The 17,553-nt window shown below is 41.7% G+C and overlaps 1 protein-coding gene across 5 annotated transcripts in view; it reads right to left on the bottom strand.

Moving 5' to 3' along the window:
- Window positions 1-17,553, bottom strand: part of STARD13 (StAR related lipid transfer domain containing 13) — a 282,314-nt gene that overhangs the window by 28,374 nt on the left and 236,387 nt on the right. For all 5 annotated transcript variants that reach the window (XM_064716212.1, XM_064716230.1, XM_064716220.1 and 2 more), the window contains 2 exons: window positions 8,611-8,682; window positions 6,513-6,594 (listed from right to left, as the gene is read on the bottom strand). In XM_064716212.1, coding sequence (XP_064572282.1) covers window positions 6,513-6,594; window positions 8,611-8,682 — 154 coding nt within the window. The remainder of the gene's footprint in view (window positions 1-6,512; window positions 6,595-8,610; window positions 8,683-17,553) is intronic.

The raw sequence follows: 17,553 nt of genomic DNA, 5'->3' as shown, positions 1-17,553 counted from the left end.
AAAATGACTGTAACATAATTGGTCTAAAATGGGAATTTCAAAGCACTAGTAAAAGACCCAACAAAAAATCAGCTGCAGTTCCTCACTTCTGGCAGTTGGTACTTTAAAGAAGTTGACATAAAGAACTTCTAGCTGCTACTTAAAAGTTTCTCCAAAGTCAAAAGTTTCTTTTCTCCTATCTGTGGATCTTACACACAGGTTAACACACCCAACATGTAAAAAAATCAAACATTTTAAAATAAATATTTTTAGCTATTTTTGACCATGTTCATACTGATGTTACCAGAGTCTCTGTAAGGCTTCTGCTCCTTAAATCCAAGGCTACCCTGTGATGACAGTGAGTTGAAATGACAATCTCTGTGTGTGTATGTGTGTGTGTGTGTGTATGTCTTTGTGCAAGGACAGCCAGAGGACAAGTAAACATGCTCTTTCAATAGAGAACCTCCTGTGGTAATGATAATTGATTTGGTTTTATTTATACTCAAAGATCCTGATTTCTGAAACCATCCAAATTCTAAAAGCAGAGGCTGAAAGTTAAATATGTTCAACTTTGAACATTTTCCATATCTAGGACTGAATTTCAAAATAAAGGGAGGCAGAGTGAGAGAGTCACATGCCCACAGCACTCCTCTGTTGGCTGCTTGCATCTCCTGTGTCTTTATAGCAAGACCTGTCTCTGTTGCTTTTGGGTTGCAGTGAGAGGCCTCTAATTTCCAGAACTTAACATTTGAAGTGCATGTGATAAGTTACAAGGACACATGAAAAAACTATCAGATCAATGATATAATCTCTCACATAACATAAGAAGATTATGGCATTAACATATTCCTCTGCAGAACTTCTAATATTAGAATACCTTTCAGATTGCTACCACTAACAAAGAACTGACCCACCAAATGTGGATATTCCTTTAAAAAAAAAATCACCTGCTCATTTGTAGATCAAATATTCCTCCCTGACTGAAGCCAATAAATCTGTTATGCCGCATCAGAAAAGTCCTGTGCTCGTGGTATTAATTTGGGTTTAATGTATGCACAAGCACACCCTGCATGCATGATAGCAATGTTGAAATAAATTCCAGGGTTTGTGGCTGTGTAGCTATATCTGCAGCCTTCTGCCCACAAATCTTCTTCTGGGATTACATCTATTATTGCAAAACTCCTCTTTTGCCCAAACACAGAATTTCTCAACCCAAAGTAGCATTTTCTTGGGGCCCTGAGGCTGAATAATGTTCAGTGCTTCATTTGAGCACAAAATGTTTAAATGTGTGTATCGATATCAATTTCAAGTACACAGAGGCACATTTTCAAAGGACTCCAGCCCAGCTTTCTATCTTGGGGACAGCTTCCTCTTAGTGCTGAATATTGGCTAATATTGGAGTTCCTGCACCTCTTTGTCAGCTGGCCTGTGCTGAAGGGAAAAGTCTAGCTCCATTTCCACACTAGCTCCACCAAAACCAAAACTACTTTTTACTGGGCGCCAGGGACTTCAACCCCAGGTTTTAAATTCACCCCTCTGCAAAACATTGTTATGTTTTCTGCGGCTCTTCCAGGGCTGTGGAAAGATTTGCCAGGGAAATTACAGAACTAATGATCATATTTGTGAGTTTGTCTGGTACTAACAGCTCAAATCAAAATCAGTCTTTTTCAGCTTCTTTCGCCTTGTTGATGTGCCAGTGGTGGCAGAAAGTTTTTTTCATCAGTTTAAAGTTGTCAGATGACTGACAGTCAACTCCTCAGCAAGTTATTCAAAAATAAAAAAACCCCAGAAGTTTCTGGCTACAAAGGCTGTCACCAGTGTTCCAGCTGAAGTGAGAGGAGCACTGCACTTTTATGCCACTGCTTAAAAAACATGGGAAAAAAATGCTGTTTGTAATGTTAACAAAACACAAAGTCTGGAATTGAGGAAAGGCAGGGAAAAACACATTAAATAAACACAAGAGAGATGGCTGTATAAAACCCAAATAATCTAGGATGCATTTGAAAATATCTGTAAATTTCTGCATTGTTCAGGGAAAGACTGGAAAACATGTATTACAGCATTTCAGTGATGTTAATTTTATTTTCTCCAGAGCATCAAAGATGGCTTAAGACTTTGAAATAATTCTTAAAAAGTCAGCAGTGATATTCAGGTGCCCAAACAGACGTTTCTGGTGCAATTTTAGATCCCCTGGAGTATCAAGCCTGGCCTTCAGCTGCTGCAGGTACCTCTGTCCAGCCAACACATGGAGAAGTCTGGGCTCTCTGAGGAGATTTAAGACAGCCACAGACACAAGTCCTTAGGGCTCTGAATCCCAACCCCAGTGCTGTAATTGTTAACTCTTATGATAGAAGTTTTTCAGAAGCAGGAAATCTCCAGCTTTTGCATTCTTTACAGCATTGAGCAGTGTTTACAAATAAATACAAGCTTGTAGCTATGCAGGCTCAGCCAGCTGGAAAACCTTGCGGGGGACCTGTTGTCCTGCTTTAGGAGAAATCCAAGTAAGAGGGAGCAATCCCAGTGACAGGGAGACAGCTCTGAAGTGAGTTTGAGTTCCAGGTGGATCTCTGGACCTGTTCTGCAGCTGCTTTCAAGCAGGTGCTTTGGAATGCAGCCAGGGCCACAGGAGAGGCATCATGGGGAGGACAAGCATGGACAGTACAGTGTCTCCTGCATCAGCAGATCCACAGATGCCCTCTCTTATGGATTTTGTTGTTCTGTAAATGCCTCTCTGAGGGAACCACAACAGTATTTATCTGTTTTATTGTTATTCCTAGCCAAGTTTAGGTGCTGAGTACACATGTCCGTGCCTGGCTTCTTCTGATGCTGTCAGCTTTGGGAAGAGGACATCAAGCGCTTAATGCTGGGCTTTGCTGAGGTTTTAACACTGAATAAGAGTCCTCCCAGCACCATTAGGGCTGGTGTGCAAGGCTGGCACTGGCATGGCCCTGCTCTACCAGTTTTGTGCAAAAAGAGATTATCACTTTTTATCATGGCTGCCACTGAGAGAGTCACCTTGTAGGCTCCAGGCTCACATGAGATGAGCAATCTCTCCTGGAAGTCAAGGGGAGCAATCCTGCTGCCTCCAGAGCAGGGCTTTCTGTCCTGCATGGGGAGAGTCAGGCTTATCCTCCCCCAGGACGTAGAGCAAGATAACCCAGCAGATGGTACTGACTGCACATCCATCATTTCAGAACTCTGGTGGGAGGATGTCCCATCCCATACAGCAACCTTCACTTTGTTTATAATCTAAGAGCCAACAGCTATGGAAAAAAAAATGCTAAGGGAAAAAAGACTGCTTGGCACAACTCAAATTTTAAGAGCTTGATTTGGGGAACTATGTATCAGACTCTGATGTACTTGTTCTTCATGTTCTTAGTCACTGTATTTACGTGAATACAAAAAGCACAACATGGCTTGGCTTCTCCTTCTCACCCTCTTATCACAGCAGCCACAAGAGTTCCCAGAGCAGAGTTGGTTGCTGCTATTTTGGACGTGACACAGCTATAAAATTTTCATGCTCAATTATTGTTTTGGCAGGATGACAGCGTTTGCCTGCAGATTGCCTGGCAATTCTCTATTGTTCATTACTCAATAAAATCTGAGAGGAATCTCTTGATAGATACGCCTCTAACCCAAAGGCCTCAAATTTGGTTTTTACTCTGCCAGATTTTCAAATTATATTGTAAACAGCAGGAATGTTAGAATATCTCAAAAAGGTCACTGAAATCTTTTACAACAGGGAGTCTTAGACTTTCTGACAAAAATACTACCAGCTGTCTTAAAATAGGTTCTTCCTCATTTATGCCTCACGTTGTCTGGTATACTTCAATGCCATAAGAAAACTGATTATAAAATGAGATGGAGAGTCTGATTTCAACTCACAAGAGCAGAGAAATTCACTGTTTATGCTATTACTATTCAGAGCTAAAACTGCTCTAACTGATTATCCATGCTGGCATTTCAGCTTTAAAATTATCTTCCAAAAAGCAATGAGAAGCCCATTTTGTTCAGCACTATGTGCTGAATGCACTATTAGTCAGTGTGATGGCTTGGTCACGCATAGCTTTAAGGGCAGCTTTGAATGTTAGAAGAATGGAAGTTTGACTGCCAACCTGGGAATCTGCACACAGAGATAATAACCAGCCTTTTTCAACTTTCTCTTTCCTCAAAGTGCACCACAGCCTGCAGCTCTCATGTGGTACACTGGCGTGCACCTTGCAGTAACATTACAGAGCAAAGGAAGGGCAGAGAACTGCCCACAGTGGTCAGTTGAGCTGTGAGGAATTCCAATGCACTGGAAAACTTGGAAGATGCTGGTTTGATAGCTCACAGAGTAACAAAGCTGGAACTGGGGGCAGCAGTGGACACTACTGACTGTTTCTGATGAATCTTGGCATTTGGTACAATGGCTTTTTACAGCTCGCTTTCAGCAAAGGGTTTGAAGCTGCTGCGTTACATCCAATTAAATGTCTGCAATACAAAAACATTACCTGTACATAATACTTGTATTTCTAATATTATGAGGAGCTATTCCTTCTTAAGATCTAAGCTGTTTAAAAGCTCCCAACAAAAAGTCAAATAAACAAGTGTTGTCTTCTGAATAAAATAATTACAGAAGAAGTAGTTAGAGAGTAATAAACCCATTTATCTTTAAAGTGTGGAAATATCTGTGTCTATGCTTTTTTTCTATAGGTCTCATCATTGTGCCTTGGTTTAGGCTAATGTAAAGTTTTTTTTTTCCCCCATGAGTGCATGTATCTAGCTGCTACTTAATTTTTCAAACCCTCATGTTTTAATAAAAGAGAAAAACCCCCAACCCAACCAAGTCTCTAACTTCTCAGCTTGAAAATAATCCTCATAAATATATCAACATTGTAACTGTACGTGTATCTGTGAGTCTACAGAGAGGCTGGAAGAGCAAGAGATAAGCTGTTCCCATTTTTAGCTGTGTAGGTGTTGGATGCCTGGTGACCATGACTGCAGCAACACCATTGCAAATTACTTCAGAGAAGAATGATTAGGGAGCATCACAGAGCTATGGAATGACTATATTTCACTGTTTTCTCTCACAAGAAAGGGGCAGGAACAGACATCTTTCTTGCATTTTTAATGGTCCTTCAATTTTGTGGTAAAGGGCAGAGGGGAAGAGATCTCAATCTCCTATCTCTATCACTTTCCAGTTCCCAAACTGCAGCAAAGCATGCCTTCCATCATGCCAGACTGAAGCAGGGGGATGTGCAAATGTATGGGAAGAAGGTATCCCCCCCACAGCAATCTCTCTCAGCAGGCAGCACAGAACAGCAGTGGATCAAGTCTGCAATTAATTCTGTTCTCAGGCATCTGTGAGAGAGATCACTGGAGAATCCAAGTCTTTCCGACTGATTTACCTTCAGACATAAAGGCTATTACATAGACACAGATAATATTCTGTCCCCCATAGCCACAATAGATAGCATGAGAAGCAACTTGCAGCAGGGGAATTTTGGAAAAGCAGTCTGACAGCTATGTCCAGAAACTACCTGGACCTGCCAAGAAGGGGGCATAGTCTGGGGTGGAGAGGTGGACTAGATGAAGTCTCTATCACCCCTATTTATGGTGATTCTCAGAAACCTTTTCTGCATTCTTCCACCACAAACTCATTAATCCTTACAATGTAAGTATGATGTGGAACAGCATCTCCTAAAGCCATCTCTGCTGACTTTAGCCACAGTTGCAGAAAGGGAAACAGAGTCTTGTCCAATTATCTTGATGTTGGTGTTGTGAAAGTTTCCATAACATGTAATGAAGCCTGCTCGGTTAAGGGCCAGATGCTCCTTTGTCCTGACTTGAAGAGGAGAGGAGCAGAACCAGCCTGAGCTGAGCACAGTGGAAAGAAGAGGGGAACAATGTCTCTGCAATGTGGTTTTGCAAAACTGCCACAGAATTGCTGTGTCTTGAGTCCTGGGGGACAGGACTTGAGCAATGCAGTATGGTATATTCATCACAGAGTACAAAAAGCAAGATAAACAGCAAACACAGGACAGCTGGGAGGGCCAAAGCACTGATCAGTTGTAGCAGCTGTACTACTGGGGGGTCTGGTCCCGCTTCTGCTACTGGTGCCAAATGAGAGTACCAAGAGAATCACAGCAGCATGAAATCCGTGCCTGCTGCCAGAGAAAAGGGCTTACTGAATTCTCTGCAATGAAGTTTCATCTTTTTTGCTGGACTTAGACATAAGAGTTATTAGTGTGAGACTCAAATGTGACTCTTATTTATTCAGGGTTTGCTTGCACTACTGTTAGTTCTTAAAAAGCATCTGTTTCAAATCCATTGGATTTGGGTCTTCTCAAATTATGTGATGCTTTCTGTGATGTAGTGGGTCCCCTACTGCAGCATCTTCTGTAAGAGAAATTAACTCAGGATGGTGGCATTATAGATCTCATCACTTAATGCACCTGGACATGCACACACCTCAACTGCTGCTATACCAACAATGAAAAATCATCTCATGCTTTTAAATTATCAGAAAAGAAACTTGGAGTGTTATTTACCTGCAAAGAGGTTCTACAAGGTCCTTGTCAAGAAAATCATGATCTTTCTTTACTGCAGCAATATCAATGGGAAACTGGGAGTCTGTAAAAGGAGACACATTATTAAGATGACCACTTGCTGCTCAAGTGAAAATATGTTATCTACATCTAAATTGCTTTGCATGTGCTTGCTCACTGAAATCTAGTATGACCAATTTCACTCAGCTGTCTCCCTTCCAGCTGTATCTGTGACCCTTTCTTACACCATTCTGTTTTTGTTTTTTTTTCTGTTAAAGGTATAGCTGAACGTCCACTGCACTAGAGTGACAGCAGAATTATTTCATTTTAGCTTTAAAAAATACTCAACTGTTAGCTGTTCATTTTAGCACCTTGCACAATGGATGAGATCAGGGAGTTACCACCACACTTATTTTACATGAGCAACAAGGTTTTCCCTTCTCATTACAGTGGCTTAATGAGTTATTTGCTAGACAGACTTTGCCAAAGCCCCAGAAATGTTCTGTGCCTTTTGTTTTTAAAACAGATCCAAATAACAATGATTTCAGACAGAGGGTTACTCAAATAACAGACAAAAAAACCCCCTCAAACTGAATTATAATCCCCAATATTAGCTAAAAAGCCAGAATAGTATGCTGGAAGCTGACATTTGCAATGAAAAGTGACACAGCTCTGTAACAGTGGGATGGGTTCCAGTGCTGTGGCTGCTCTCCAGACTGCTCTGCCATGCTTATGTACCTCAGCAGGACACTGGGACACAGGAACTTCAGCCAGCATTTTCAGACACTACTGCTCACACTGACATAATAGATGCCTGTGAAAAGCACCTTGTTTTTTGGAGACATAGTCTGTCTAGAGCACATATTGACTGCATGGGAACTGTTGGAGCCCAGCACAGGTTGTTTTTTGGAGAGAACATCCTTTTGAGTTAAGCAGGCAGCAGGTGTTCCTTTCTCTGGGGGAGTCACTATGTGACATACTCTGAATACAAGGCAGACACAGAAGTACTGCTGGCTACCCAGGGACTGTGCTAGATTCATATTTGTGTCAGTTTTGGTCTGGCAGGCTTATTAGTCTTAGTTCCTTGCTGGATTTAACAGAGCCTGCCTGCCTCCTGTGGAGCCACCTGAGCATCTCTGAATGGTGCTCCTGTCCCCAGGCACCTGAGCAGCCCAACAGGACCCGGGCCCTGATGGAGCTCAGCTGGCCACGGGGGTGTCCTCAGCTCCCACTCCCTGCCATCCTCAGCCCCACACGAGGGGAGGGGTGGTGTCCCAGCTGATTCCCTGCAGACTTGGCTCTGACCCATGAGGCTCCTCGGGCCTCGTTCCATGAGTGGATCTGTGCTGCCTCCAGACTCATGCTGACCCTGGAAGGTGTCCAGAGGTGTTTGGCAGGGCTGCCTTTTGGCTAATAAGCCCAAGTGGCCTGAGCTGGGTGTCTCTGGCAGGGAGAACATGCACTTTGGGAAAAACGAGGCTCAGCCACAGTTTCTCTCTCAGCACTGAGCTGGGAAGAGCAGGAAAAACTCAGCTCCAGTCTCCAAACTACTCTATGGAACACAGCAGCAGTGCAACCAAGCCCTGCCTTCGGGGACACTGCTTCCCTGGGCATGAACTTAGCACCTGGGAAGGGGACACCACCATTTGCACTGAGGTAGCACTGAACTGTCAGCTTTTCTTACTTCGCAAATGTGAAGTGCAACTCAGATTATTCACTTTTGGTAACTCTGCAGAGTTTTCAGTCTTACTTTCAGCATGATTGAAATTTTCAATAATTTCTACTGTCTTTATTTCAGGTACGTTTCAGAAAGTTTTTAGAAAATAACCTCATGTTTTTAGATATTTTGTATTAATTTGTTTTAACCTTTGGGGTTTACACAAGCTATGTCCCCCCCCTTTTTTTTTAAACTTCCCATGGTTACAAGGGTAAGAATCTTACTTTTCTTCATGCACTGGTATGACTCCAGCAGCTGAAGCTTTGTGAAGCATCCAGCCATGGCCATAACTCAGTCAAATGTGCAGTTGGCTGACTGCAAGCTCTCCTGGCGAGGGCCCAGTGCACTTTCAGAACTGCACAAAGAGGAGAAAGACCAACTTACCCTCATAGAACTGAGCATATTGGGGAAATCCAGCTGCACGTAACCAGTCACACGCTTCCTTTGCTTCGATTTCTGAGCAAAAAGAGGAAAGAGAAAACAGTTCACACTCTATTATTTTGAATTAGAAGCTCTTTCAATTACAAAGAAATAACAAAGAAATTTGATAGGATGTATTTGCTGTTACAGTACTGTCATCACTCTGAATCACACTATAGCATCAGAAGAGAGTCCCTCTGAGAAACCTGCCTGTCTCCACAGGACCCTGGGGTGCACAAAGCCCCTTGGTGGCTGGGACCAAGTGTTAACCATCTCCCTGCAGCAGAAGTTGTTCAGCCAGGTTTGTGGCTCTGTGATCTACCCTCCCCCAAGGGTAAGTTGCTGGCAAGACGTGAAGGTGGAGCAGCGTGAAAATGGGGTGACAGGGAGCAGCACTGCGTTCTTTCCTGTTCTGACATTTCTTGAGGAGCAGAATGCCACATGAAATGCATGGAAAGCACTGCCAGGAAAACCCCAGTGCAGGTGGCATGATACTGAAGGGACAATTGCAGGGGCACCTCTATTCTTACCAAGCTCCATGGGCTCACATTCTGGAAAGCAGTGTGCTGGCTCCAGCCCTGCCCAGCACCTGCACTGCTTGCATGTGCAGCTGCTCCTGGACCAACAGGGGAACAGCTGAAAACAGAGGCCCATCCACACAAAGGTGGGGTTCAGAGGAAACCTGGGAAACCTTTGTGCTGTCCAAACCTAGATCAGGATCTACCACCTGAACAGTTTTGGTTTACAGGATCAAAGTCAAAGCACATATCTGCACCTCTTACATTTGCAAAGCACGAAGAAACAGAGTGGGCAGGTGTTAAAGAAAGTAGACATTTTATGTTGCTTATTAATCAACCTGAATGAACCAGTCAAAGGTTTTGGCACATTTGTGGCTGTAAAGTCTAGACAGCCATAATGCAAAACCCTAACTATAAAGCAAACAATGGAACTGGAAGAAGATGATCAGGCTCAGTTGCTCTTCTGCATATTTTGCCTTGCATGTGAAAAAAATTCCAGTTGTAAATCAGTTTTCTACTAAAATGCATTTTAATAGGTAAGACATGCTGTTGTGAACTTTTGCCCATGAAATTCTGTTCAGATCACTCATTATACCCTTAATGACTTTACCCACTGAAGCTCACTATAAAATCTGCTTTGAATGTAGTCTGCAGTGTGTGACCTGCACACCTTTCTGATCCCCTACAAAATGAATCACACCGGCAAATTTTGTAGCAGAAATCAAAATTCAGAATACAAGGTCTATGTATCAAAAGCTCAATATCCCAAAGACGATTAGACAGCCAGGAACAACTCCACAATGGTCACAATCATTAGCAGTGCTGAAAAGGATTTACCACCGGGTCTTCATTTGCTTTGACATTAGTTCATGTCAAGGCCAAAAAACGGAGTATGAAAGTACATTCAGTTCTTGACAGTGCACAAAAGAATAAGCAGCTTACATAAAACGTGGCTCTCACTACAGCACATCTGTGTGCTGAAAGCACATCTCTATTATGTTCCAGTTAGACTATTTCTATTAAATGCTTGGAAAAAAGACAAGTTTTTATACTTTTTTTTCTTTTGCTTAATTCAATCTCATGAAACACAGACAAATCAATCCCATTTCAAAATGTATTTTACAACTCAGAACAGCTGTACGTACATTCTAGCTTCATCTGGCCTGGAAACACAACTGACAGAGGCTGTGGGTGATGGAGAATGCTACCATTTAATGCTCTTATACGCTTATCATATTTCAGTGTTTTTTTGCAGTTGGCTGCTCAGAGGAGCTTGCTGAGAAATATTCTTGCAGCCCAAACAAGATCTAAAAAAATCTCAGGTTGCAATGGCTGAGTAATTATAGGGAATAAACAAGAAAGTAGATCTCACTCTTCTCTGAGATTTTGGTTTTAGGTATTTGTGGTGTTTTTGGTTTGTTTTTTACTTCTTTTTTATGAGGTTGTTTGCAACACACTGTATTCAGTCAAATACAATTGACTGATTAACTTCTGCTTTCAAAACTTTGACTCTATATCCTCCATGAAGGCATTTCTGGGGAGTATTCTCATTTTCTGAATGGCTACCTCAGCCTTGAGTAGGATTTGCTAATCTTCCAGGACACTGAGTTTCAAGACAAGTATCAGTGCCCAGTTCCCTTCCATATCTCTCTTTCAGGTCTTATCCAGAGGACAGCAGGAGGACAGAAGTGCACCAGGCTGCTGGCTCAGCCCAAAACAGGACTTAGCTCATACAAATGTGTTCCTGCTGGCCAAGGGCACCTGTTCCAGTCATTCCACTCTTGGTCCCTCCTACAGTTTAGGTGAAAAGGCACAACAAAGGATTCAGTCCTCAGCAGACATCAAAGATGATTTCTGCTATTTTGCCCTGGGCATGTAATCCAAGTTATAGTTCAGAATGCAATATAGATGCTTTCATTACTGCAATGTTTGAACAATAATTTGACATGCTAAGTTTAACCTTCTCTTTTTGTGCTCATATCCTAATATTTACTTTTTCTTACTTCATAGTGAAACATTAGTGAAGACTTCTTTGGGAAGAGATGTGCAGCACCAAAAAGACCTCAGTGGAGGTGTCAATGGAGGGTGGTAGAAATACTTTTGGCAGTGTTGTCCCAGTTCTGTTCCCATTTCCAGGCTAGTACAGGGGTTGTATCCTGCTTCCAGCAGATGCACTGTCCTGGTGCAACATGGAAGGACTTGGAAACCCACATGTGTTCAGAGGTGGCACCAAGGCAGTTTGTCAACAGCACAGAGAAGGGCTGTCATGGTGAAAAGAGTGATTTCAGAGAGGACATGGCTCAAGGCTGGCAGGAGGCACAGTTCCTCCAGCTCCTACCAGAAGCCTGTGAGCCACCACTGACCCAGAAGCAGCATCTCCCTTGGCAGGACCAAAAAGGCTGCTTGCCCCAGCACACCTGATGGTGGGTTTGTCCTTATGCATTACTGTTCTTTCTGCTCTGTGGCTGGAAAAAAAACCTAGGCATAATTTGCCCACTGCTTTCCACCTGCTTGGGCAGCAGTTAACAACAATCATTAATTATTAAGGCTAGATAATAATTCAGTCCCAAATATTGACAACTGTCAGTATGTCTCACAGGACTAGAATTATAAGGAGTTTTTTTCAGTTTCTAGTTGAAGCGTGAAGAAAACAAATTTCTCTTTTCCATTTCATTTTTCTACTGGTAGTGAGTTATAATTCAGGGTAAAATGAGGAGAGAGGTTCAATCAGGAAATGTGACAAGTATTCTGAGCACAGCTGGGTCTTGGCTTTGAGTCTATCTTTAGTATTAAACAGGTTTGAGCTTGTCTCCCACAAACCATGTGGGTGGCTCTGGCTGTTCTGGGGCTGAAATGGAGACAGTTGTTTGTCATCGCTCCTGCTCTTCCAACACTTTCTCTGATTCTTCCCAAACTGCTTTGTTTCTGCCCAACACCAGACTAGCAGCCAGCTGCCTCTGAAAGGGACATCCTTGTCCTGCCTATCCAAAGCCAGCTGACTGCTTCTCCTGTTTCCCTTTGTGGCACACCGGCTAACCCTTCAGAGACCCAGCTCAACCCCCTAAGCTGGTAGAAAACTAACCCTCCAAAAGTGGTGGGAATGATCTACTGGTGGATTAGCAAACTGATTCAAGTGCTCCAAGGGTTCTGTTTAATTTATGTTAGCTGTGTTTTAACAAGCTCAAGAAAGTCAAACCAATGGAACAGTCCTTCCCTCATGAAGGGGCACAGGAGAACTAAAAAGTCTAAAAAGTCTAAACAGTCTAAAAAGTTGTTTGGTGAACAGCTCTCTCAGGAGAAACTCATGTAAATAAATTAATTTTCTGGCTTGGAAAGTTATCAGCATCTACAAATATCAGTGCTAAGACCTAGTTACTGTAGTCCTTTCCTTTTTCCTGTCTAGATATCAGTATTTCATCATATTTTTGCCTTTTTCTTCTGTCTTCTGTTTTGGTGTTTCTCTCTTTTTATTTTTACATTTTTATTTAAAATGCAGATGTCCCTTTGCACAATGCAGTGAAGGATTTAGCAACTAGAATAAATAAGGTAAATAATTACCCCATCTATTGTGTTTATGTCAACTTTATGTGATAACCTTTATTGTTCATCTTCTGTAACAAATCACTGTTAATGTTCACTTTAGTATTCCCCCTGTATTGCTCACCACTTAAATCTAATTTAGTATATTCAGATAAAATATCTAGGGATGTTAGAGAAAATGATTAATCAATTAATTGGAAAGAAGTGCATTTGACTGTGGAGCCGCATGAGTGAGCAAATGGTTAGTCTGGTTACGTCAACTTTTGGTACTTGTCTTACTCTTTCCTGCAAGAGGAGGAAAACTGTTGGGATGAGTTTGTGCTGCATCTCCCAGAACAAAACTCTAGGCTGCCTGGCATTCTAGGGTCAGTTTGGAGGCTCAGCTCAACCCAGGGTGGTAAAATGCCTTTTACTCTCAGGAATTGCTGCAGAACTGTACAAAAGTTAAACCAGAGAATACTCCTGGGGAGGAAACACTGATGGAGTCTTAGAGCTGAGGCATGCTCCAGGCAGCTGTAGTCACTCAGACAGCCCTGTCTCACAGGTCCTGCTACAACCCTTGTGTCCCATAAACCTGTCAAGCCACCAACAAGCAATGTCACCACTCTGAAGTCTCCCCATAAGAGCGCTCATGAGGGACCATGAGTTCTTTGGAGAAGTTCACTCAGGCTGAAGCTGCATGAGAACAGCTCTAGCAGGTTTCAGCTTCTTCTTGCAGCTCAGTCTGAGATACTGCAATGGATGCCATTAGTCTCCTGGCTCTCTATCACAGTCTTTAGGATATTTATCTATGTTACTCTTCTTATTTCAAAGACGGCGAATTAAAGCACTTCAGAAGTACATATTCAAGTTAGAGGTGAGGTTGATGGGAATTGGATGTCTGACACTTCTCTGGCCATAAAAATAGGGTTATCCCACTCCTCAGTTACCCTTAGAAATGTAGTCTGGACAATCCAAATTCCAAATTTTGGACATGCAAATGCATCACTCTACCATCCCACAGCTACAATGTACTACAAAAGGCTGATAGGTTTCCATTAAGAGGCATTTGTAAAGCTTCTTCAGAGCTCTGAAATTAGAGTGTAAGGGTGCTAAATTGGAAAGAACATGAATATATTTGTAAATAGGAGAAAGGATGACTTTTCAACTCACATAGGAAATTCATGGCAAAACAAGGGCTCACATGTGAGCAACCTGGTCTAGTGAAAGGTGTCCCTGCCTACCCACTGTAGGGGGCTTGTAACCTTAAGGTCCCTTCCAACCAATGCTATTCTATGATTTTATGATCCCATGATCTACAGCTTGTAAGGAGCAGTTTAATACCTTAATTGCTGTATTATCATCTCACTTCACTAGTGGAAGCACTTGGTGTAGAGCATGGAAAAATTAAAAACTTGTCATATTCCCTAAGGAAAAAATCCCCATGCAATTTAATAAGGACAGATACAATTTTCAATAACCTTTCATGCTTTTAGGTAGAGGTTTAATGGCTTACCCCATTCCCATCCACTCTGTAGGACTTTTCCAGAATAATTCCAATAATAACGCAACAGCAATTGTACCATGCAGCTGTAAAATTACCATTTATAGTACAAATATATAATAAATAAAATAAACCATAAGCATACAATGAATTTATAGGTTTTACTGCACTATGGTGCACACGCATCAATAAATCCTGATAATAAGGTTTTCAAAAGTGGAATTTCATTGGAATTATTTTATATCATGCCATATAATTAGTGTTAGAGACAAGGTTATGTTTTGCAAGGAAGGGACAAATAAAACTGTCAAAGTGTTATTTTAATAGTCCTAAACCTTTCATGGAATATTGTGGTACTAGTAATATTATAATAAAATACGGACCTTTTAAACTACTGTGGCTGAATATAATTTAAATGTCAATAGAAAAAGATCTTTCATGAGTAGTTCCTTTATGTGTAATTCTTTACCCTTGGTGAGTAATAGTCAAATGTGTCCATTCATGCTCTGACTTCTTAGAGAGGTCGAAAGTGAGAAGCCTGATTATTTATGAACATGAAAAAAAAATAAATCTTGTATGCTGAGAGATTTAAAGAGTGTGACTGTTTACCTTGGAGAGCAGATGAATAAGGAAGGGTTATGCTAAAATGGTATAAAATCAGGGGTAATACAAAAATAGGAAATTGGGAACTCCTGTTCACTCTACACACAGCACAAAAGCAGGGAGATTAATAAAAAAGAGGGAATGAAAAAGAAGGAAGGCAATCTGAACTGATATTGCCACATGACACTGGTATCAGGAGATGAGTTGGAGTCGGAACCTTATCTGACTACTCACTGCTACCACCACAGATTTGGAGAAGAATTCTCCAGAAAGGAATAAATGAAGCCAAGCTAAAGGCACTGTTATGAAAAGGCTTTTTCCTGGTTAGATGATCAGCTTATCCAGCTTTTCCTTCTGAGCTACTGACACTTCTCTTACTCATACATAGTCTGGGACTGTATTAAATGTTTCTTTCAATGACTACAACAATTGTTTTGTTCTCTACTACAACCAAATTCTGTACAGGCCATCTGGGAGACTTCTCATCAGCCTTCTATCTTCAGCAAGGCTGCACTTCCCAAGAAAAAACAGGTGTGTTATTCCAGCAAGGACTTAGGAAGCTACGTCTCCCTTCAGCAAAAGGATTATGCTGAATTCCTTTCCCAAATTAATGGGATGCTGGTAAAACTGCTAGATCTGAGATTATAGCAGATTCATCAAGCACAAAACTTTACAGGTCTGGGAACAGTGTCTGTATTTGAATTTTTTACATCTAGGCATCATCAGATGCCTAGGGGTACAAGGCAATGAGTTTCCTCATGCAAATAACGAGAAGGTGGCTGTGCAAACAGCAACAGGGGAATCAGAGTTTGCAGTGCAGGAGAGACTGAGCAGTGTGCAGTGTGCTACACTCCACAAGCTCTTTGGGCTGAGAGGGGACTTGCAGGGGCCACCGAAGCAGCCAGCACACCAAGACAGCAGGCATGCAGGGACACACTGAAGAACTTAGGAGCAGGAAATGTCCTGAGGGACTCCTACTTCAGAGCAATTAGCCACTCTATCAGGCAGCCATTACTGTTCCTGAAAGTCTAGCATAAAATCGACTCCCTGGGGAATTCTCCCATTATATAGACTTCCAAGTGAACTCCTGGTAACGGGTGTACAGCACAGTCAGGCATCTGAACATAAGAATGCAATGAGATTTGGACACCAAGTGGTTTAAACATTTCAACGTTTCAGACATAGCATTAATAATACTGCAAAGATGTTTAACAGACCCAACCAATGCTGAAAATCCCATCCATGTTATATGGTTCAATAATGTGAGAAAAAAAAGAGATTCAGGTCTTCATTTGAGTGTCCCCTTGAGATTTTTGGTTGCTCCTTATCATCATCATCATTCCTATTTACTGCTGGTTTCCTTTTCTCCTTTCCTTTCCATGTCTTCCACTATGAAGCCACTTTAACTTTTTGTCATTCATTTCTCTGACATCTTTGCTACCCACAGTCCCACATGCCCACTCAGTTTATGCAACCTTACTTCATGCTAGCTTGTTTCCCATTTTTTGTCATCATCCTTACAGATTCCTGAAACAGGATTTTAAATCCATCCTAACCCAAAAAATCTCTATCTTCATGCATCACTTCAAAGCCACTTTTCTTAGCTTACAATTGTACAATGCAGCACTTTGTGATGACACGAATAAAACAATAGCTTGCAACCCACATCTCATCTTGAGGCCCTTTAAACAGTTATAAAAACTGAAGAGAAAGTTATATATAGGGATCACTTCATCCCTGGGCGAAATGCAGCTGCATTAGGATGAAATGTGGCAGCTGCACAAAAGAATGCTGCAGCAGTTTATGACAAGAAACAAGGAGAATACTTTACCCAGCTGAAACTACTAACAGGATTTATGAGTTAGAATAAATTTGCATTATATAGATATATATCTCGAGAGCTGACAAGGACATCAGGCTCTCCTCCCTTTAGTCCTAAGAAAAATACTCTGGTATTGCTAATGGACAAAAGTGATTAAGAACTTGGTTCCCTTCACATCCTCCTCCTTCTCCATTAGGATTTATATTCTTTTTCTTGCCTTCTGACAGCCCCCATGAGTCTTGGCTTCCTATAGACTTGGAGGACTGAGTACCACCCACCCATTTTTCAGTACAACACTGCCCATCCCACATATTTGGCCTGTCATTCGAAAGCTGAGAACTGCTGACTTGAGAATTAACAGAGATCTTATACATGAGCACTGTATGCTCACTGAAAAACGTGTTGGGATAATGGTCTGGAAAATGTGAGTCTTTAAGGACTCTAACATAAAGTATATAGTATTTTTAATGTGGAAGAAACACTATCTAATAGATAGAGAAGAGGTAACAATCTCATCCCTCGGGATCCACTTCAAAACTTTTGGTGACTCCTAGAGTCACTGTGAGTTAAATTTTGAAAGCAGACTCATCTTTTACAAGTTTCTGGCTTTGGATTCCCAAGCTAAGAGATCTAGGCAGCGTCTAAACTTCCATGTATTATGGACCAAAGGGCGGCCTGAAGATTGGAACAGCTGCTGAGCTCACACTGAAAAGGGAAATACTGTGTCCAGCTGGTATTTAGAAAACTTCTTGCTCCCTGGATGTGTTATAAAGAGATTTTTGCAATGTGCCATTCCTAGTCCAATACCTCCAGACTTACTAATAAGTAGTCAGTGAAACTGCAGCTATATGTATCTATTCATGCTGTATATGCCTGTTATATATTCTTGTCATCTTCAGTATCTTCTACTGAATCACTGTTGTTGAGGAGTGAAAAGCCAA

The sequence above is a fragment of the Zonotrichia leucophrys genome, chromosome 1 (genome assembly GCF_028769735.1).
Source record: "Zonotrichia leucophrys gambelii isolate GWCS_2022_RI chromosome 1, RI_Zleu_2.0, whole genome shotgun sequence".
Taxonomy (NCBI): domain Eukaryota; kingdom Metazoa; phylum Chordata; class Aves; order Passeriformes; family Passerellidae; genus Zonotrichia; species Zonotrichia leucophrys.
The sequence above is the reverse complement of the archived record's forward strand: the minus strand, read 5'-3'. Positions and strand labels throughout refer to the sequence as shown.